Genomic DNA, 22,554 nt, shown 5'->3' on the forward strand with positions numbered 1-22,554 from the left:
AAACTATGATATTGTGGTTTTTCAACTAAATTTCTGCTAGATTTAATTCGTATATAACAAACTAATAAAGTTTCTTCCTTAAACTCTTTTCGATTCCGCTTAAGTCCATTAGCAGCGTACCAAATATAAAAATAAAATTAAAAAAAGCCATGTGTAATTAAAAACCTCTTCACTTTTCGCCTTTCTTTCCCGTTTTTATGCATATTTATTACACATTTAGATACAATTCGCATTGATAATTCGAGCAGGTATTTTTAAATAAGGCAAAAATCTGTTCGCAAAACTAACTTTAAGGGCCGAGTGCATTAACATCTATTCAAATGTTCGTTTAGGTGCGAGTTATTTTAGTTAAACTTGGTGGTACGGCAGTAGTTAACTTAATTCTTGGAATACATGTCACATCTCAACGCTTATCGGTTCACTTTAGCGATTTTTCACAATAATTTATTTGGGTTCTCTCGAATTCCATTTCGATTTCGACACTTTTAGCTTAACTTTAGGTTTCATCATCATGAGTTTGCGTATACGCTTTGATCGGCGTACGGATTCCGTTTTGGTAATGGCCTTTATTTATTTACACTAACTCCAGACGCTTCATCTCCTTGAAGAGCTCGTGGCCCATTTTGGCAGGACTCCTGGTCACAATAACGCCAGCCTTCTCCAATGCGGCGATCTTGTCGTTGGCACCTCCCTTTCCTCCGGAGATGATGGCTCCGGCGTGACCCATGCGACGACCGGGTGGCGCCGACACTCCGGCAATGAACGAGACCACAGGCTTGGCCTTGATGCCCTGTAAAAAAGTAAAGCAAATTCTTAATATTTGTCGCGACAATACCGCCAGGAAACCACACAAATTCAAGATTACAATGGTTTTTGCTTTGGATATCTTACAATTTAAAATTTTCACTTAATTAGTTATCAGCATTTAAGTTTAAATATATGTAATCAAGTTTGCTCTGTAGAGGCAAAGATTAAAAATATGTATGAGCAAAAAAACCATATCAACTTGAGTAAAGTAAGTCAAACCCTCTAGTTAAGTAACTTTTCCTACCGAATTGTACTCCGTCAGGTAGTCGGCAGCATTCTCTTCGGCCACACCTCCGATCTCACCGATCAGGATGATGCCCTTGGTATCGGGGTCCTTGAGGAAGACCTCCAGGCAGTCGATGAAGTCCGTTCCGTTGAACGGGTCACCTCCGATGCCCACGCACAGGGTCTGACCCAAACCCACTTCCGTGGTCTGGTGCACGGCCTCGTAGGTCAGAGTTCCCGAACGGGAGACCACGCCGATCTTGCCGCGCTTGTGAATGTGACCCGGCATGATACCGATCTTGCACTGTAATTAAAAAAAGGTGAGTTATAAGAAAATTAAACACATTCTACAAAATATTTGACCGACGTATTTTCACTATTTTTAAAAATTTTCTTGGGCTCAAGGATATACACAATATGAGATATGATTTAATCATACCAAATTTTACTAGAAATCGTATCTATTCAAAATTACTTGATTGTGTTTAACTAGCAATTTCAACATAAAAGTGCTAATTAACACAAGGTCTAATTGTTTTTAAATAGCTATCACTTTTAAATGAATTCTAAAGATCAAGTTCAAGGTAAAATTTATTTTTAAAAAGATTTACTTTCGCTGCTGACATAGAAATTTAATTTATTCATTGACCAAACTAGTTTTTTTGGAGACTGAAAAAAACTAAATGTAGGTCGCATTCAGAAAAGAAAGGTTGTTTGATATCATCTTGAAGTTTGTGACGCATAGAAAGAAAAGCGATAACTTATAATCGCTTAATTTTAGTGCAGGTTCACAAATTTCATTCGAGTGAATATACAAAGTCCAATTTAAGACTTAAATTTCACCAAAACAAACTACAAAACATAATTTAAGCATTAGTTAATTCGAAAAATCAAAAAGACAATATCATCAGATATAGTTATGTATTCATTTGCCATCATCTGGTGTTTTATTATCTCTTTGTGTGACGCGCACCACGAGATAAGAAATATCAAACTGAAGTGGACTTTGAATCCCTGAGAGGCTTATCGTTTATACCGCTCTGAAGATGTACGAACCTGTTCGGGAGCGATGATTCCCGGGCAGTTGGGCCCCACCAATCGCGACTTGCTCTGGCTGATGAGGGCGTGCTTCACCTTCACCATGTCGTGCTGCGGCACGCCCTCCGTGATGCACACGATCAGAGGGATCTCCGCCTCCAGGGCCTCGATGATCGCGGCCGCAGCTCCCGGCGGTGGCACATAGATGACGGTGGCATGTGGGTCGGTGGCCTTCTTGGCCTCCGCCACCGAGGCGAAAACGGGCAGGCCCAGGTGCTCGGTGCCGCCCTTCTTGGGGAGAAATGCCGCCGACCAGCTTGGTGCCGTACTCCAGAGCCTGTTGGCTGTGGAACGTGCCCTGCTTGCCGGTGAATCCCTGGCAGATCACCCGCGAGTCGCCGTTCAGCTTCAGGTTGCCTCGGGTCTTGTTGTACTGCGAATTGCAGCGCACGCCGGCAACGAATCCATCTGTAAAGGCGAAATTCAATCAGTTATAAGTCCACATGGAACATTTAAAGGGATGTGGGCAAAAGCGAACCATAAAAGGTTTCAGTTCTATGCTGCATTTTGTAATTCATTTGTTGATTAACTTTTTTATTTGGTTGGAAAACTGATTCATTTGTTAAGTCATCTTGTAAGACTATAATATTTACTCCACATTTCAGTATCGAAGGCTTCATTTGTTGTTGCTATTCTAAGTAAGTTATTGAGAATATAATTAGAAACATACTAACACTTGGTCGACAGTTATAACAATACTATAAATTAAAAGTGATTGCAATAAGCCTATTCCACAACTGTTTGATCATCACTGTGGATTTACTTCAAGATGCAATCACTATGCCGCTAATCGCGTTGACGCTGAAGTGCAGGAGTGTTTTAATAAAAAATTCGGACTTCCTGGTGTGTGGATCTGTAATATCCTTTAAACTAACTCATTTGAAGAGCCATGATTTTTCAGGATTTTTGAAATTAGAACTCGGAGAATGTCCTAAAGGTAAACTTATATGTAATCTGTTTTAGGAGTTCAATGGATTTAATGGATTTAATGAACATCGATTTCTTAACAATTTACATAAAGCATACAGCAATTTTATTTAACTAATAATCCAAATATTTAGTATACAAACGATACAACATTAGAATATTGTTATACAGATATAGTAAGAGCTTTTAAAATGTCATAAAATCAAAATAATATTTACAGGATAAGAAATATATAAGGCGAAGTCCCTCTGTACTTTTAACCCAAAAAAAAACGGTTTTTTATTCGATGGGTCACATAAGCTTCTTGTTATGCTGATATATATAAAATCCCATTAAATCAAAATCATAATCACAAGATTTATCAATATATCTTAAAGATTACAGTGATTTTTTAAGAGAAGACCCACTGTACTTTTAGCCGCAAAAATCGGTTGTTTGTTCGATTCGTCACAAAAATTTCTTGTTTAGCTCCTATAGTAAAAGCTATTAAAATGTAATTTAATCAACATATTAATCAGATGATTGAGTAATAAATATGAATCATGAAAGTCATCCTTTAGGCGAGGTCCCACTGTACTTTTGGCCGAAAAAACGGTTGTTTTTTCGATGGGTCTAGGTCACATGCAAACGAACCTTGAACACACCCCCTCCGCACCCCTAAAAGGTATCTCTTCCTCTTTTTCGAAGCCACGTATCTGGGGGATCGCAAATTAACCCGACTATTAATCCCAATTGAGGCTGACTAATCAGCAGATCTTTGGGAACGACAGGTGCCCTCTATTTGTTTGCCTTTTCGCTCTTTTTGTGCCATAAATCCATCGAAGTTATATAATTTATTATGCTATACCGCGCGAGTTATTCAACCGATATCGTTAGTACGCACCTCGCACTTTCAGCAGCGCCCTCATTGAAGCAGCCATGTTATCTCCGTGAGGTGGTTGTGCGACTTAAACAGCTTTACTTAATTAAAACGCGTTTAATTAATGCGAAATATGCCGAACAGAAGGTTACGCCGTGTGATCTGGCAACGCTGAGCCGCCTACAAGTTAGTGGTGGGAGTATGGAGAGGCTGCCACCTGGTGGAATGGCTCTTTGATCTTAACAGAACTTATCGAATAATGTTAGTAAAATGGATATGTTTAAGCGGTCCAACAATATTTATATGTTTTGAAATCGAATTTCGTACAGTGAAAAACATTTTTTTTTAATAGTTTGATTAACTTCTATAGTCTTTCAATACGAAACATCCCATCTTTAGCGGGTCGGTAGTATAAATACTTATAACCAACAATCTAAATTCTCAGTTTTCATTTAAATATGTACTTATTTTTGCATGCAATAAATGTTTTTCTTGAATAGTACATAAAAATGGATATTTTAATATTTTTTAATAAACTGTAAAATGTTTTTCATTTTTATTAAGGCCAACATTAAATTGTTTTTGTTTTTAGAACAATACAAACTATTTAATGAATATTCGGAAGTTTTTTCTTTAATTGTTAAAAAATAGAAGAATAAACGTTTGCATATTTAGGCAGATGAACTTTGTTTAAAAATTGTTTATTTTTAAATGTCAATATTTTTTTTATTTTCTAACAGCTAAAACCGTCCTTTTAAATTAAAAACCAATTATTTATTCACTCAAACTGAACCTTTATTTTGAGAAATTAAAGAAAGGACAGATCAAGTGCGGTATCGTCTACGTAAAATATATTGCCTCTTTTTAGACCTTTTAACGTCTAAATACTCAGATGGCTTACACATTATCAACTAGCACAAAGTACACAAAATGCGCCTACAAATATCAATTGTTTTCTCTGATTTTTTTCAGTTCTTTTCGCGCGACGTTTTAAAAACTTTTGCTAAGGCCAAAAATGGATACAAAATATACGTTTGTATTGTTGAGTTAATATTAAGTGTGTCATTGCGTCTTGCTTCTGAACGGAGGGCTGAGGTGGTGGGTTTCGTTTTCTGTATCTCTACCATCTAGTTGAAAAGATTCTCGTTGGCCAATGGGAGATCCTCCAGAGGTGGATGGTCGTGGACATCCTGTTCCTGATCCTTCTGATTAAATGCATTCTCCTCGCCCTTCTTTAAGCGCTGGTACACCAAAATAGAGCGACCTGTGCGCGATTGGCGATGCTGCAATAGAGAGGCGAGATTAGGTGACTGGGCGCCCAGTGCCTGCGACCACTCGTCCACCAGAGCCTGCGAGCCCTCCAGCCGGATTACCTCTGCGTGCTCGATGCGATGGAGCAGCCGGTAGTTGCGCAGGAACACGCTGATGTTCTCGGCCAGCGGATCGAACATAACCACATGGGTGGGCAGAGCGGTGAGTGGGTGCACGGGTATATGCGAGTTGATCCAGTGCACGGGGTCCTCGAAGAAGCGATCGGCCTCGTCCTTGTATTGCTCCTTCTTCTCCAGATTCGGTTCACAGGTCAGGAAGCGCATGGTCACGTTCTGGTGGATGTGACTAAGGAAGATGATAAGAGGAATTCCAATTGTTAGTTTTGAATACAGATTTATAAAAAGTAAAAAAATGATAATGTATTTTTTTTCAGTTATTGTAACTCTTTAATTCATCAACCCCTCACCTGTAGTATGGCGTGGAATGGCACGGCATCAGGAACAGAATATTCGCCTGATGCTCTCGTTCATCCCTGTATTCCTGGGCAATCTCCCTCAACTTGGGCATTAGCTCGATGGGTCCCTTCTGGTGAACTGTGCTCAAATACCAGGCGGGCAGGACATTGCCGACCAGGATCACCAAAGCAGTGGTCCACAGCATTGTGCGCGAGGCTCTATAGCTCCACCGGGACAAGGCATCCGTAATTACATACAAGCAGAGGGGCAGCAGCGAGGACACGAATCGGAACTCCTTGTGCTCCACGGCACTCAAGACAACCAGAGTCAGGAAGATGGTAATCAAAAGCTGCTTGCTAACCGGGTACTTCTCCGACTTCCTCACAGTTTCCATCACGCCGAAGATAAACGGCAACGTGTTGACTCCCAGGACAGTGGGCAGACCCACGGTGAAGTACCAGTGCCAAGGATGCGAGCCGTAGAAGCTGCCGATGTTGTTGAAGATGTTGTACTTGAGGAACTCGTACGGGGTCACAATCAACTGACCATGCCAGTAAGTATCGATGGCAATTCCGAGTCCAGCGACGAGCAAACTGCAATATAAAGAGGGAGTTCATTAAGATTATTCGGGTTTACTTAGAGATCTCCAAAATTTAAATTGCAAACTATGAAAAAATCAATTTGTAAATGAAAATATTAACAACGATAGCAATACATTATAAATGCAAAGAGTATGAAATACAAAATAAACATTTAAGGGTATTATTATTATTTGTTAAATCACTTTTAAGCTTATATTCCATTTTTTTTAGTTTATCGTATTCTGAATAGGTTCTCATTAAGTAGCATCACTTGTATGGCTTGCCTACTTATTATTATAAATTACTTTTTGAAATTATTTTCTGAACTCACCCGATGAGCACAAATCGCTTGAGGATCAGTTCCAGGACATTCTGGCGACTCTTGCGCAGATGATACAGGGATAATGGAAGCCAAATAACCGCCACCGTGGGTCTCAAAAAGCAGCAAATGGCAGCTGGCCACAAATAACCAGTGGATTCGCCATACCAGGGGAAGTAGCTCAAGGCGATCGTGGTCAGAGAGGCCTCCAAGGTATTGGCCAGAGTTCGGGAGCCCGTGTAGAACCAGAACCAGGGAACCAGGATCAGAAACAGCGCCCACTTGCGCTTGCCAGTCCACACGAAGAAGCGATAATCGGAGTAGGCTGATAGCAAAGCCTGGAGAATCCTTGGCAGCAGGACCAGAAGATGGGCACTGTCCAATTGCAGGAGGGCAAGGATTTTGTACAGACCGGCAATCAGCAGGGGATACACATAGCTGCGAATGCCCTGCACCCACTCCCAAGTCAGGTAGCCATAGCTATGAAATACAGAATACACAAATATTAGGTCATAGTACAAGAATAGGTTCCTGGTTTCACATTCAAAGAATTGGTTTGATTTCTATTTGATTTGTAGTGCAGTTTGGAAAAAATAGAAACTGGCTTTACTCTAGAAATATCAATTGTAAATGACTTTTTTATAAATAAAAAAATTAATTTTAAGTTATTATAATAGCAAAAGTGTGTGTCTAAACTAAGCATCTAGCAACTTCCAAACGAATTCTAGCCAGTAAATCTCTTAATCCTAAACAATATCATTTACATCGGTTACAATATCAAGGAAATGCCTATATTGTATGGATAGCAATCGAAAAAAAGTTTTTATGAATGAAAAAGTTTATGTAGACGTTTCAAAACGCCATTAAATGATGTTCTGTCAACTGTCAATCAATTTCTAACCAAAACTTTGATGGTAAACTCAGCAATTGGGCCATAATCCCGGAAATTAAACGCACCCAAAAGTCAGTTTGTGGGCCACCTCCAGACTCTGCCAATACTCATCCGGAACGTAGTAGGTTTGGACCACGAAAACGGAGGCCAATCGAACGGCCAAAATCGGTAGGAAGACGTAGAGCAGCCTCATTTTTTAGCGCTGCGTGGGTCCCAACAGTCCAGAAATTAGTCACCCGGAAAACCGGATGGCGTTGCCTAAAAAGAGCGCTGTTAATACCAGATTCTATACGTTTTTTCAGGCCGGTCCTAACCTTAAATAGTTGCGTGTGTTGCGGATTTACCAACCGGTCGGACTTGGTCGAAATTCCCGAATTTCTTAGCCACAAAAACGAAGAAGTTTTCGGTTAAAAAGGCGGCCTAAAAATAACACGAAGCAGCAGAGCAAAGCAAAAATGAAATGGAGGTGGTAGCATCGATGCAAACATCGATGTCCAATACACCGGTAATATCGATGTTTGGCAGGGCATAATCGATAATGACCTGAAGGATCTTGATATCGATATTGATAAATTCAAATTGTAGATAAAATCAGTTAATAGCCAAATCCAAAAAATGTAAGTAATTTATTTAACAATATCGGAAAACTATTTATTCCACTTCAACCAAAAACCCTCCCATGATATTAAATTCAATATAAGTATTCATTGATAATTACAAAAATAATAGATGACCCCTCGTCATAGCTTTAATTTTGTGATATTAATATGAATTATTATATTATTGAATTTCCTTAACAATGTAATTGACGTTTACTGTCATCCAAAAATCGTGCAGTTGATCGACAAACCGGGTCTTCCATTGTCAAAATGATGGTAGCAAATACAAGTTCACTTTCAACTGAACCTGGAAGGCAGCGAGATCCTTCGAGGTGTGGATTTGAATCGGATCGGATGGGATCAGGATGTTCGTCTCCAGCTGCATTCGCCTGGCGAATCCGCTGAGGACGAGTTTGCAGGCCATCAGCTACTTCTCGATGAACTCCCGATCCGGGCGGAAAACAAAATTCTGGTCCAAGGCGTTCGGGAAATACCTGTTGGTGACGAACACCGTGGGCTCGGGACTCCTCCTCGCCATCGGAGATGCGGTGGCCCAGCAGTACGAGCGACTGGGTGAAAGCAAAAGAGCCTTCGACTTCAACCGCTCGGGATGCATGGTGCTCACGGGATTGGCCATTGGGCCCGTGCAGCACGGGTTCTATCTGCTGTTGGACAGGGTTGTACCCGACAACAACCGATGGGGCATCCTGCGGAAGATCCTCGCCGACCAGCTGGTCATGTCGCCCATCTACATCCTCATGTTCTTCCACATCAGCAGTCTCCTGGAGGGCAAGAGCATCGCCGAATGCAATGCCGAACTGTACGAGAAGTTCCTCTTCACCTGGACGATGGATTGCTGCTTTTGGCCGGGTCTGCAGTATCTGAACTTTCGCTACTTCAAGGCACTCTACCGCGTGGTATTCGTCAATCTGGCCAATTGTTTGTACGTCGTTATTTTATCGCACATAAAACACGGCTTTTCCATCCCATAATCTGGGATTTGTTCTAAACTGTTTACAATTTACAAAATAATACAAAAAACATACTTTGGTAACGGGTTTTTTTAAATGATGTATTTTGTATTAATTGAGTTGAGAAGTTAAAAAATTTTAATTTCTAAATTTAACGAGAATTGAAGCTAACTTAGGAAATCCGTACTTTTTGACCTGATTGTTCCTAGTGCTGATCAAGAATATAAATATTATATTTTGTCTATATAAAACAAAAGTTAAAAATTATGCTTTTGAATGGTATATAATACTTATCGTTTTTCAAGCTAATGGTCAAACAGCAGAGCCAATAAAAATATGCTTAACTTATATATCTATTCTTATTCTTTAATAGAGTATATTTTTATTGAATGGACAACCGAATATGAACTCAAAATGTAGTTTAAAATCAAAATCAAAGTAAAACCTAATATAAGCGATACATTTTAAGATCGACTATCGATTTTCCACCTCCGATATGTAAGTGAGCAATCGAAAAGTTGGCATCCCTAATCAGCTGTTAGTTTAACGTCAAAACAATCTGGTCTTTCGTAACGTCATTTTAAAACACACGGGATTACAGTAGACCTCAAATATTGAGGCTGCGGAAGATGTTCAGCATTCCCTGCCTGCGCTTCGGCCTCCGGCATCCACTAACCCGGAAAATCCCTGGATCCCTCGGCTCCCAGCGAGATTTCACAGTCCTCTGCCGGGTGAAAACCCACGAAGTGGTGCCACCAAAGTATGGATTCCGCTTGGCCCATGGAAAAGGGGAAACGGAGGCCCTGAGTTTCCTACTCCTCCGTTGGACGAAACTGGCCTGGAGCAATATGTTCGGGAAGTACCTGATCGTAACGAACGTGGTGGGTTCCGGTCTTCTGATGGTCGTCGGCGATGCGATAGCCCAGGAATACGAATACAGGCGGGGATTGCGGCACCAGGATCGCTTCGATACGGATCGCATGTACAGGATGTTTGTGGCGGGTGCTCTGCAAGGACCTCTCCATCACTTCGTCTACAACTGGATGGACAGAATAATGCCAGCGCGTACACTCCAGAATATTCTCAAGAAGATCCTGATTGACCAGCTATTCATGTCGCCCGCCTGCATCTTCATTTTCTTCTACTCCATCTGCTACCTGGAGCGCCAGACTCTGGAGGCCACCAACAAGGAGCTGATCAGCAAGTTCCCGTATGTCTATCTACTGGACTGGATGACCTGGCCGGCGGCCCAGTACCTGAACTTTCGTTATCTGGACACCAAATACCGGGTCACCTTCGTCAATGTGTGCACGGCCGTTTATAATGTTTTAATGTCCTATATGAAGCACGATTTTGGGATTCATTTGCCTCTGGAAGGTGAGGTGGTGGAGTCCTCCGAGGTGTCCCACGTAGCACCGAATCCACCGAACAGTCCGGAAGCCCAGAAGTCGGCTTAAAACTTGACAACCACCACGGTTTAATTGTGATACTGATAACCAAACTAAATTACCCAGTTATCGTGCACACGAGTGCTATTATGTAAAAGGAAGAGGCTCTTAGTATGAATATATATGTGTTTAGTACAAAAGTGAACCGGAATGCTGTCTATTTTGTAATCCCTGGGATAAAAGCCCTTATCTTTACTGTGCTATGTCTATGAAGTTCTTAAAACCTATGCTAAATCATAATTAAAAGCTTTACACACTTTTATTTACCTTTCGAAACGGTTCAACTATCAAATAAATAATAGTTGAAGTTTAGAAACTAAAAATTAAATTCACAGAGATTTTATCTTTTGAATATGTTGTTTAAAAATGCTTTTTTATATATCCCAAATAAATGGATAGAACGCTAAATATAAAACCGTTTAAATGGGATCTGTTGAATACATTTGTAAACAAGTGTTCATATATAATTATTTCATTTAATTATATAAATACCAATTCAAAATACAAATTTACTGTATTTTTAAGAAGTTGAAACGAAAACATATCAAAATGTACCCTCAAACTCGTTTACCAGCTGCAGAAACAAATATTTGTGTAAAATATTGATAAGAACAAAAATGTCTAGTCGTTGTAGGCTTAATTTTTAATATAGTGAATAAATAACCGTCTGAAAATTAAAATTATCTTTTGATTACTTCCTTATCTTCTTAAATATTTACATTTGCTATCCCTATTTTTAAAATACTTTATCTTTGATTATAAGACGAAAAACTATCTTTATTCAATGTAATAAGAGAATGTGTTTAAGAAGTCCAATGCTCTATCTCCTTAAAGACCCAAATGTGCGCTGTTAGCTTATACAAAAACCCCCCTAATCGCTAAACATCTCAGGAGGCTCCCTCCCTCACTTGATCACAATCGTCTCCACGGGCTGGCTGATCCCGAAGATATGCTGGGCCAGCATTAAATGCTCCTGACTGATGAAATTCGCCAGCAACGTGATCACATTCTCATTGCAGCGCGCAATCTGCTGGCGAGTAATCGCCTTAAATTCATCCCTGGCTCCTTTATCCGCTCCGCGCGTTCCAATTCTTCGGTTTTGGGAACCTACAGCTCCACTTGCTGCGGTTGGTGTGCCACTGGAAATGGGTGAGCTGGTCAACTCGAAATTATCCTCCAGCTGGGTGTTCCAAATGTGCGAGAGTTCCTCAATCAAGTCGATGGCAATTATATAGGTCGATAAGGTGCGCAAATTGAACGATTTGCGTTGCTTAATCAAGCTGAAAATTTGTTGGGTGAGCAGCACATCATTTAGGAGATTCAGTTGCTGCAACACTAGTAGATCCCCGAGCAATCGATCTGGGCAGTTGGGTTCGTAAACCTTTCGGCTCAGTCTGCTGATAATAGCACCTACGCAATACTGAACCAAAGCGGATCGAGTGAGGGGCAGGAAAACCATATGACGATGACCTTTGAGCGACATGTTCTCTAGAAGTTGACCCTGAGTAGCAGGCAGTTCGGAGATGATCTTCAGGATGCACTGGAAGCCCTGGAGCTGTGGAGTAAAAAGGTTAAGGTTTGCTTATTTAAATTATTATTTAATCAATTTGCTTACAGTCATGCTGCCCTGCATCAGATTAAGGCTGAGAATCTGAAGACTCTGCACCAGGCTGCTCTGGGTGGTCATGTCGGCCATGAGCTTGTTGGCCTCATCACGGTGCCCGAAATATATGGCCAAATCGAAGAGGAACCGGGAGATCCAAGGCGCCAAAGGAAGAGCCAGCATTAGTTGACTGAAATCCCTTTGAAACTGATCCGTATTGAGCAACTGCCAGCATTGGGCGGCGTGCAAAAAGGCCTTTGATAATTCCGGACTTATGGCGGTGGTGAGAGAGAATTTTGGAGGCTCCATGCTGGGCACTTCAGAGCCATCTCCCTCCGGCGACCACTCCATGAATCCCTCCACCAAAACGTGGCTTACTTCCGCATCTTCGATTCTCAGTTTGCAATTCCGTATATAACCGTGCAGGGAGTAAATAAACAAGGTGGTGGCATAGAATAAAACCTGGGAACTGCCCGCAGGACTGCCAGAAAGTATGTCCACTAACTTTTCCCAGTAGACATTCTGGTTTACATTCTTACTGAAGGGTAAAAACGGTTCCCAGCCCATCATCTGTCCACAGATCATCAGGACCTTAAAGATATTCTTCCAGGCATCCGCCGTATCCGATTCATCCATGATCTGGCGAAGATAAAACTCCAGGGAACTGGTGTATAGCCTGCAGGCAAGATTTGGCGATAGTTCCGGGGGCTTATTTTGGATCATGGGCAGCACCTCCTCCACTAGGATTCTCTGGTAAAGATCCGGATCCGTTTTCATGCCCTCGGCAAGCATTTCCAGTAACCTGGGCGCTTGAGTAATGGCCGACTTGGGAAACTTGTTGAACATCAGTATGTAGATGTAGACGCACTGCTCCAGGTTATCGCCACTGTGATTGATCGTGTGCATGAATATATTGTGCTGCACTTCGGGTGTTAGATGTTTGTACATTTTCACATAGAACTCCTGTTCCGGAGTGTTTTCATTTTCATTTCTCAGTGCATTCGTTAGGGCATTGATCTCCTGCCACAGTTCTGTATGTTGATTGGGGAAATTGGTGGCTCTATAAGTGTAATACATATATTTAATAACTGAATAATTATTGTATTAGTTACTCACATGACGCTGAAACACTTCGCAGCCTCTTCATAGTTTTTACCATCGCGTTCCAATAGGTAGGCTTCATACTGCAAGTTAAACGAATTTGGATACATTGTTTTCGCAGTGATTATCCAAGCCATCGCCGCACATGGGTCGGTTTTTCGAAGACTTTGCGCCTCCTTGACCATGTACAACTCATTTTCCTCGCTGTTAGCCATATTTCTATTTCTTATTGTTTATTATTTATTATTTTTAACTGTGTTTCTATGTTTTTCTCAAGTTTGGCAAAACCAAAACATTTAGCCGGCAATAACTATGTTTGCCAACACTGTTTTAGGTCTAGTGCTGACTGCTATCGGGGAAAAAAGCGAAATTTAGCTTTTGTTAAATACAATTTAATTTTAATTAAAAATTTATTTGATTAATTGGGTTATCTCCTTGGGGTTATATACTAAATAAACTATTTAATCTATTTAAATTCAGTCCAATTTTGATTAATTTATAAAAAATATTATTATATTATTTACATTTGGCCTGAAAAAAGATAGTTTCAATCACTATACAGTCTATCGATAGTTATGCAATCGACAAGTGGTGACAGTAGTGTTGCACAGCGGCAGCTTGCCAGCTGATTTTTCGCGAAAAAAAACTTTTGCATTGTAAATTATATTAATTTCTGTTATTTTTGCGCCTCCAAAAAGGAAAACTATAACTACCTAATGATATATGGAAGTGGTTTTTGCATCTGGACATGTAATAGTGTGACTAAGCGTGTTTTCTAGATATTGTATGCCGACGCGGCGTATGATTGTTTTTGTTGCGTGATTAATGCGGTGATCTTATTTAGAAATTCGCAAAATAAGTTGTAAATAAGATATACAAACACAAGTGCCACATCTGCTGCAGTTTTACTATAAGGAAAGATGAAACTGCAATTTCCTCTCTAGGTGCTCACTATAAATTGTGTTGCACCAACGCAGTATGCCCCATTTTTCAATTGTCATCGCAAGCTCCACGATAAAAAAAACATGACAGTCGAAATAATATATTAATTCAAAACACTCCAGACAAAATTCATACGTAAAAAATACAAAATGTCAGAGGCGAAATCGGAAATCGAGGATATAGCCAGTGCCTCGACATCGGGCGAACAACCACAACAGAATGATCAACAAGTGGTTGCCACAAAGAATACAAAAACTCCCGATTTGGGTAAGTAATGGAAAAATATTTAAGAAGCATATCAAAACTACAAGAAAGATAAGGCTTGCTGCCCCGATTTCCCATTAGTGTACTCGTAATCTACACATTTACTCATGAGTTGGCACTTATCACAAGTTGGACACTGCCCTATAAATCATAAAAAACCAAACGAAAACTAAATATCTAGTAATCTATTTAAGTTAAATGCAAATAATACTCGTTCATTTTGGTTGTTAAGTATTAGAAATCCCGTACCAAATATCTTAGATTATATTTTATCGTAAAATAAATGTTGGGATCGTAATGTACGCCAAAAAAACATACTAACTAAAAAAAGTACTATTTATTAAAAAAGAAAAAAATAATTTTTAATCTTTTTGAATACCTGTTTGTTTGAAAACCATTTTCCCATAAATCAAAAACAGAAAAAACCAAAAATACAACAACTATTATTTATGCAATATGCTAATATCACTGTTGATTTAGCATAACTTTGCTAAAACATTTATTAAGACCTGTTCCTATTGTAAATGTGTTTAAATTTATACTGGGAGCCGTTATCGATACGAATGATTCACTATTTATTTGAATTCTGTTTTATACTAACTTTATCCATTCCCTTTTTCAAAAGAAATTTCCAATTTAATTCCTTGATGAATCATAATTTAAACCTTCGATAACCTTTACGAATGTATCCAATATTTAGAAAAACCTGTTTTAAATGTGGAGTAAATTATGTAGCGCCTAAAAAATGGAATACGAATGTTAATAAAAAATAATTTACCACACACCACAAACATATTAATTTTAACCGTATATTAGTTGCTAAAATTTTAGTATTAAGGATTTAACTTGAAAAACAATAACAATAAGTTCATTATTAAGCATTCCATTTGGCCTTCATTTAATTTTATTGGCGGTAATTTTTAAAACCCCATTTAGGTCGGTTGTTTGTAACTTTAAGGCTGTTTATTACATTTTTCGCACATGCACTTTATTTTAATGGCATTGGATCATAAACAACTTTTAAAAGACAGCATTTGTGATCTACATTTTTACAAAATCTGTACTGTGAAAACAGCAATGTAGATTATTAAAAATTTATTTGTATGTTGATTCCTCCAAAATGAGTATTAGTTCAACTTAGTGTTTGTAATAATAACAACTTTGGAAGCATATTTTAGAGTAAAGATTTTAATTAGCTTGTAACCAAGTAATTCTAATTTAAATTAACCATGGACTTAATTTTATTTATGTAACTTTTCGATCCCTCTATTTTCGAGTTTCGTTTTTAGTTGAAAGTTTTTAGTTGATGTAAACAACGTTTAAGTTTTATATTGGCACAAAAGTAAACGCGAGTTTTGAGTTGATTTCTGTGTTCTATATTCGTAGTGTACAAAATGTATTGTATATAACCACCAGTTTGAGTTTTTGCATCCCAAACCGCACACAGCAGGTTAGTTGCTGCCTTTTTTGAATCTTTGAATTTTCACCTTAAACAAAAGCACACACAATTTGACTAATGACTTCGTTATTTTCTATCCTAAATTAAATAAAAAACCTCATTACAGTGCCGAAGAAGCATCGACAGCGATTGACAGAAGAGAAGAAAAGCAGCCTGGAGGCGAATCCTTTGATCCTGGAGCATGCCAGTCTGGAGTCGGTGCCCCAGCATCTGGAGAAACTGATGAAGCAGTACCAGGAAAATCGGAAAATGCCGGCTGCCGAATGGCTCACCTTGCTGATTTACCTGCTGGCCTTGGAGTGCGGATTTGTGGAGGAGGAGATTTACGCCCAGAAACGACACCTTCTGCAGCCGGTGCCCTCCTTCAGCAGTTTTCATGCCCTGAATGTGCGACTCCTGAGCGAACAGCCGGCCAAATATGAAGTGCTATTTAATGACACCGCCTATTCCATGCGATTGAGGACCCTGCTGGATAAGCATGCTCCGGGGGAGGCTTCTCTGGTGGCCGCCCTTCAGTCCCGACTAATGGCCATCACGTTGGGGGACCAGCTGATGGTCACCTTGTCGCCGGCACCGCCTTCCAAGCAACCGGGCTATAGCATCAGCCTGTCCATCGGCCGCTATGTACTGAGTGTTCAGGCGAAGAACAAACCCATTTACCATCGCTTTCGGAAGCTGGACGAGCTCTCCTTCGAACTCAAACAGAACGTTTTCCAGCCCATGCGATCGCAACAACTCATGCAGATGGAGCACAAGCTGCAGCCATCGTTGCTGGGACTCCCAGACGAACTCTATCACGAGATCTTTAGGTATCTCAACAAGAGCCAGCTGAATGTGGTGGCCAAAGTCAATAGGCAGCTGCAGTTCTACAGCAAAGAAGCCGAGCGAAAAAGGTTGTCGGGCGGCAGGAGTTAGCCTCGAAAAGATTTAATTTCCATGAAATTTATTAGGTGTTTGTTTTGGCTCTAACTAATTGTCAAGTGTCGCTTTCGGCTATGATTTTTGCGTACAATAATTCTCTAATATATTAAGAAATCAAAAATGTATGTTAAGCCTTTAATTAATGGTTGGTAATCTTTTTGATTAGAATTTGAAATGAATTAAATTACAGAAATTAAATCTGTTCATTATGATTTTTCTGTATTGTAAACTATGTCTTATGAAATTGTGTTTCACACAAAACTGACTTACATAACTCAAAAAAATCTCTATTGAAAACTACAAAGTTTTTTAAATATAGGCAGTAAAATGTAAATAACTCTTTATATGACTGGCTATAATAAATTATCTGATTATGATAAATTGAATTATACGTGTTTTATTTAGGGTTTAAATGGATTTTAAGTTGAAAAGGTAAATTAGCAACAAGACAAAATTCTACCATATTTAAATAAGGGACAATTACTATATTCATTGGCCAAAAAGACACTAATGTTTAAGAAAAAGAAAGATGTTCTGGAAAACATATTATAAAAAAATTGTCTTAGTTTCTTTAATTGGTTTAGTTATAATTTTACTTTACATTTATATTTCATTTATATATTTCTGATTTTCTTTTTGTACTACGCATACCATTAATAAATTGGTTGCAGCGGTAGCTAGGATAATTGTGGCACCACCGACTCCTTCGGCCGAATCCTGCAACTCCTATGATATTTTTGAGCCGCCATCCACGCCTCTGGATTCCATCAGCATAAAGAGCAGTGCCAGCAGCTACTTCTACGATCGTGATACTACAGGTGAGTCTTTGTGAGTCCTTACGAGTCCTGCCAGCCCCCTTTTACCCCATTTCCGCCGAAAAGAGGGGTACACGCCCCTAAACGAGTCGGCCCTCAACCACAGAAGTGCAGAATGCGAAACAAGCGGCTCCAGCAGCCAAAAACACGCGCCGAGATTGTCGCATCCACAATCCCAAGTGCCCCCCGAAAAACCCACACCCAATCCCCAATCCCCAATTCCTCACCTCGTCGACTCCCAATCTCCAACCTCCCGTGCCCACTTCGATTTTTTATGCGCACGCAAAATCAACAAAACCCACGCGAGCAAAACGGCACCCCTGTAACCCCTATATATGCCAAAGCTTCATACACTGGGAGAAAAAATCATAAAGTATTAGTACACAAAGAACTTCCCAAAAACGACAAGCATACAATTTTGGAGGCCAAATGATTTTATTGGATTTGAAAAGCCCACATCAACAATATCTTATATATCTCAAAAATATATTTTTTATATATATTTTTTAATTTATTTATAAAGACTTGGGGATATATTTTACTTTGGTAAGTAATTATATTTTAATAAAATAATTAGTCTTAAAAGTGACTAATAATTAGTCTTAAAAGTTACTAATTATTTTATTATATATTTCTTTGAAAAATCTTAGAGATCTATTCAGTAATTCCAAATATAAAAAAATTTCAAAATATCAGAAAAACATATTATGAAGTTAATTAATGTCGACATATATTGGAATTCCATAAACGGACTAGTTTCTCTCTGTGTATACCCCTTGGTCTCCTCGCCTTTTTGGTTTTCCTGGCGGATGGCATCCACAATTTGGTTTTTCTCCCTCAACTGCGGGATGCTTGCTGCTCGGTGCTGGGCTCCTATTTCGTGTTTATATTACGATATCGACTTTCTCGAGCCGAGCCTTATCACTAAAATAAAATAAAATAAAAAATAGGGATGCAGGGAGCCCGACATCCCGTCATCCCCACTGTCTCCTCTGGAAACCCTATGTTTTCGGGCTCCCGTGGGTCCTGTCCAAATTATCTGGCTACAACTTTATCAAAATAACGAAAAACAGTGACAAATGCATAAATAAATTATGGCAAAGGCAAACAAAGCAAAACATATTCCGTTGGGCTGGCGCTCTCGCATCTATTATTAAATTCGAGTCGTGTCTCCTGAAAAGCTCCGGAAAATGAGAGGAGCTTTCTTTCGAGCTGCTCTTGAAGAGTTGCTCTGCATTTCCCAGGAGCAGCTGTTTTCCCCAGACCCGCCCCCTTTTCTAGCCGCCCACAATCTGGTCGGATGGTTGGGTGAATGAACCTACAGATGTGGCCGACAGTGGGTTACAATTTTCTTCTCTATGATCGATTTGTTATCCTGAATTATAATTAGTCATGAAGAACAATATCGGAATATCCAATGTCGAAATATGGGTCAATTAATAAATTTATTGATTGCATCGATTGCTCTGTCATTTTATTACTTAAACGCTGATAACATTTCTTTCAAAAGCCAGTTGGGTTTGGATTTTTATAAGCCTTCTCCCACTGTAATAAAGTCTCAATTGCTTCTTATAATTTCATGCCAATGTTGTATTGTTTTATCAGGGACTATCTTATCGTAAATAACAGTTTCAATTTCTAGAACTTATTACTAGTGAGATGTGTTTGTATTTTTAATGGAGTGAACATTTCTTAGTCGTTTAAAGAAAATTTTCATTTTATTTGTTAATATTTGAGTACCTAACAAAGAAAAGACCTTCGTTTGTCAGTGTAATTTAAAGTTCCTATATCAAATCAATCTAAAGAATACTGATACACTTAGATTGTTTCTAATAATTGGAATATAATTATTTTTGAAATATTTGTCAACCTTGAACTTAGTTGCTGTATATTTGGGGTTGGTCACACTGTGCGCACATCTGGGATGGTAAACTGTGCCAAACTTTTCATTCTGCTTCTCGTTTTAGTGGCTGTTGTTGCTTATCCTTTTCTCCTTCTTTTTCTCCTCCCTTGTGGGTGGGCTGAAAACGGTAAACAGCAAAGAGGAATCAAAAGAGTTGGCAAAACATACGGTGCTCCTCTTCTTTCTCCCTTTCTCCTCTTTTTCTCTTTTGTGATGCAAGCGAAAGCAAAGGCCAATTTTCTAAACAGTCCATCTCTCTCTTTCTCTCGTCTGCACTGAGAAAATTATCAGTACTAGTGGTGCACTGAAAATGATCTAAACTTTAAAAATAATCAACATACAACTTTTTAATAAAAAAAATATTTGTATTTGTAGACACAAATAAATTTCCGATTTTAAAACATGTATTTGTTAAAATTAAATTTAAAAATATAATTTTAATATACTTAAAAAGAAAGCTTTAACTTTTCATAAAATTTCGATTAGATCGAAATAAAATACTTACGTTTTCAAAAGAGTAACACCGAAAAAAATTTGGTACTAGTGTGCAGATGGACCCATTTGTTTGTTATCTGTGCTTTTTGGCACTCGCAGAATCCTGAATTTCTCTCCAACTTTCTCTCGCTTTCGTCCACTCTCTCGGCCGATTGCGCTTTTGTCCTTTCGCTTCTTGGACGGCCAGCTTTTCCGCAGGATAACAAAGCTCGGCGCAATCAGTCGTCGTACTTTGGCCCAGCGTCTCTGGTCGGAAAAGCGGAAAAGCGGGACTTTTCACCTTTCACGGGAGAGAGTGTCGCGAGTCCTCGCTCTCGCCCAGATACCGTTAGAACCTGTTCGAACTAGGTCCTTTCAGTCCTTTGACATACATATGCATCGCGTCCTCCGCGTCCGTGTGTGCCCTGTGTTTTTATAAATATAAATAAATAATTCCTGGCTGGTCCAGAATTAAATGCCAAACAACAGCTGTTTTTTGGAAGCGCCGCTGCAGATTTTTGTAAAAAATTTCAAGTGGGTTTAAGCAGCAGCCAAACGGCCTTGACATCGCAGTCATTGGTCTAGTTACCGATTGTATTATCTTTGACATGCACAAATCAAAGCTGCAATCAGCTGGATTGTTTTAAAAAATTTCAAGTGGTTTTATTGAGGCAAAAAACGATGAGCATTTTTGAAGAAATTTTGAAATGAATTTGCAATTACAAAAGTCATTACTTCTAAAAGGAAATTTCAATCGATTGTATATTTTTAGCACTGATAAAATCAGCCAGGGGTTTTTTTTTAGTAATCTGTAAAGAATATGTTTTGTTTCTAAAACTATTGATATCGACTTTCAGTGAATAGACTTTCTTAAAATCGGCGTGAAAATTGTTCCATAAATATCGGGTTTTTTTAAACTGTAAAAAAGATAGAATAAATAAATAAATTTACATCTTTTAAAATTTTCAAGGAATGTCTTAAAACATTTGCCAGAACTAGATTTAAAAATGTTGAATGTTTTTGCAGAGATCTTAAAGGACTAAAAATAGTCTAGATTAAATTTATACGACAAATCAGACTGGACTATTTATTTTACTTTTATATTCAGAGATATTACCATTTTAAAACTGGAAAATTACATAAAACATACAGAGTAAATATACAGGGACCTAACCGCAATGGTCTAGCTGAAATTTGTATTATCATAAACTAACGAAGAGCAGCCTCAAGCTGGATTACAGCAGCGATACCAACGGACCCTGGGAGAAGCAGAACCCGAATCCGCCGAACCCGAATCCGGAGAAGGACACCAATGGCAGGACCAACGAGCAGCTGCAGCACGATCTGTTGCAGCAGTTGCAGCAGCAATTCCAGCTGGCAGCGGTGCAGCAGCAACAGCAGCGGCAGTTGTTGCAACACCAGCACTCGCATCCGCCCTTCCAAGCCCCGCAGCAACATCAGCCAGCACAGCAGCAACATCCGAGTGCCCAGCTGCAACACTTGCACCACTCGCACCACCCACCGCTGCAACACCACCTATCGCTAGGCGGCTACCAGCAATTGCAGTTGCAGTCGAATAGGAACCAGTACTCCACGCCGCAACATCATTATCGAAATGCAACGCCCAATGCCACAGGGACCTCTGCCAATGCAGCCACTATCAGACGACGCACCTTGAGTCATGTCTCGCGATCTTACTCCCTTGGAACATCGGCAGCAGCAGCAGCAGCTGCAGCAGCAACAACTGCAACACCCACACCAGCAACATCTTCGGCCAGTAGCAACAACCAACTCAGCATCCACAAAACTGGCATCATGGTCGCCGCCTCGCGTTGTCGCAGTCCCATCATGTTGTGCCACAGCCACAGCGACGGCGAGTTTCCACTGTACAGAGGTGAGTGGCTAAGAAGAACCACTTAAATTTCATTACAAAACACAGACATTATTTGATTTCTAATGGGTCTGCTCTTGATGTCCTTATAATTATTAATACTTCTCTCGTTTATAAAATGTGTTAACCAAACCTACAGAAACAAACTAAATTTGTTGACGTTTATTGAGTGCAAAAGTATCTTATATTTTACAAATTTTATGAGCGAAGTTCTTAGGGCGCCTCGAACTTAAGCCAGATTTTTTACCAAATGTAAAGCACTATCTAAGCTCCATTAAATGATTTTTTTTTGGTTATAGGTTTCAGACTTTTAAGGGTTGTAAAATATATACCAAAATTGCTATTGGGACTGTTTATACAATTAAGCATTTGCAACCTGGCTGAACATGTTTAATATAGATTCTATTTTTATACTTTTTTTATACTTTTATCAAATTAAGTTTCTATAAATAAGTTTTGGGGGTGTATAATTTGAGTAGGCGAACAGAACTGTTTTATTTTATGAGTCTTAATACATCCTGAAGCAGATTTTTAAAGATCCAATTATCGAAATTCTCAAAAACCAACTGCATTGTTTCTTTTATTAAACCAGCATGTTGTTTTAATCGTTTTTATCAAAAGGTTTTCCACTGTACAGGAGTGGACTGACGAACATTTTGATAGCTTAATTAGCTGCTGTCATTGTGTGTCACTTGCATGTGCAGTGTGCAACAGTTGACGGCATCGGA

General features: G+C 39.3%; 7 protein-coding genes across 8 annotated transcripts; 4 read left to right on the forward strand and 3 right to left on the reverse strand.

The window, feature by feature from the left end:
* Positions 1-173: 173 nt before the first annotated feature.
* Positions 174-4,110, reverse strand: LOC108037146 (succinate--CoA ligase [ADP/GDP-forming] subunit alpha, mitochondrial). Its single transcript, XM_017113650.2, is given in 5 exon segments — positions 174-790; positions 1,052-1,336; positions 2,089-2,367; positions 2,369-2,538; positions 3,941-4,110. Coding segments are annotated over 5 exon segments (987 nt in total). The 5' UTR covers positions 3,978-4,110; the 3' UTR covers positions 174-574.
* Positions 4,111-4,689: 579 nt separating this feature from the next.
* On the reverse strand, positions 4,690-7,904 carry LOC108044609 (GPI mannosyltransferase 3). 2 transcript variants are annotated; one of them, XM_044456571.1, is made up of 6 exons: positions 7,750-7,904; positions 7,501-7,693; positions 6,556-7,023; positions 5,655-6,236; positions 5,290-5,533; positions 4,690-5,199 (listed from the first exon to the last, which is right to left on the reverse strand). In XM_044456571.1, exons 2-6 carry the CDS (start codon positions 7,626-7,628, stop codon positions 5,044-5,046), a joined length of 1,578 nt encoding a protein of 525 aa, XP_044312506.1. In that variant the 5' UTR covers positions 7,629-7,693; positions 7,750-7,904; the 3' UTR covers positions 4,690-5,043. The 2 variants fall into 2 exon arrangements, with proteins under 2 accessions (XP_044312506.1, XP_044312505.1); XM_044456570.1 differs by having other exon boundaries at positions 4,690-5,533.
* A 474-nt stretch (positions 7,905-8,378) lies between these two features.
* On the forward strand, positions 8,379-9,026 carry LOC108044610 (mpv17-like protein 2; the record flags this gene model as incomplete). The annotated part of the gene is made up of 1 exon (XM_017123672.2): positions 8,379-9,026. A coding segment is annotated over one exon (648 nt), but the record flags the coding sequence as incomplete, so codon positions are not given.
* Positions 9,027-9,552: 526 nt separating this feature from the next.
* LOC108044613 (mpv17-like protein 2) lies at positions 9,553-10,598 on the forward strand. Its single transcript, XM_017123674.2, has one exon. It carries the CDS (start codon positions 9,635-9,637, stop codon positions 10,460-10,462), a length of 828 nt encoding a protein of 275 aa, XP_016979163.2. The 5' UTR covers positions 9,553-9,634; the 3' UTR covers positions 10,463-10,598.
* Positions 10,599-10,904: 306 nt separating this feature from the next.
* On the reverse strand, positions 10,905-13,489 carry LOC108044611 (integrator complex subunit 10). The gene is made up of 3 exons (XM_017123673.2): positions 13,173-13,489; positions 12,069-13,116; positions 10,905-12,008 (listed from the first exon to the last, which is right to left on the reverse strand). Exons 1-3 carry the CDS (start codon positions 13,370-13,372, stop codon positions 11,358-11,360), a joined length of 1,899 nt encoding a protein of 632 aa, XP_016979162.1. The 5' UTR covers positions 13,373-13,489; the 3' UTR covers positions 10,905-11,357.
* A 251-nt stretch (positions 13,490-13,740) lies between these two features.
* LOC108044614 (protein nutcracker) lies at positions 13,741-17,129 on the forward strand. Its single transcript, XM_017123675.2, has 2 exons — positions 13,741-14,366; positions 15,929-17,129. Exons 1-2 carry the CDS (start codon positions 14,249-14,251, stop codon positions 16,735-16,737), a joined length of 927 nt encoding a protein of 308 aa, XP_016979164.2. The 5' UTR covers positions 13,741-14,248; the 3' UTR covers positions 16,738-17,129.
* LOC123037090 (hormone receptor 4-like) lies at positions 16,864-21,829 on the forward strand (the record flags this gene model as incomplete). Its single annotated transcript, XM_044456572.1, has 3 exons — positions 16,864-16,888; positions 17,415-17,571; positions 21,159-21,829. Coding segments are annotated over exons 1-3 (853 nt in total), but the record flags the coding sequence as incomplete, so codon positions are not given.
* Positions 21,830-22,554: the final 725 nt, after the last annotated feature.

The sequence above is a fragment of the Drosophila rhopaloa genome, unplaced genomic scaffold (assembly GCF_018152115.1).
Source record: "Drosophila rhopaloa isolate 14029-0021.01 unplaced genomic scaffold, ASM1815211v1 contig_13, whole genome shotgun sequence".
In the NCBI taxonomy this organism is placed as follows: Eukaryota; Metazoa; Arthropoda; class Insecta; order Diptera; family Drosophilidae; genus Drosophila; species Drosophila rhopaloa.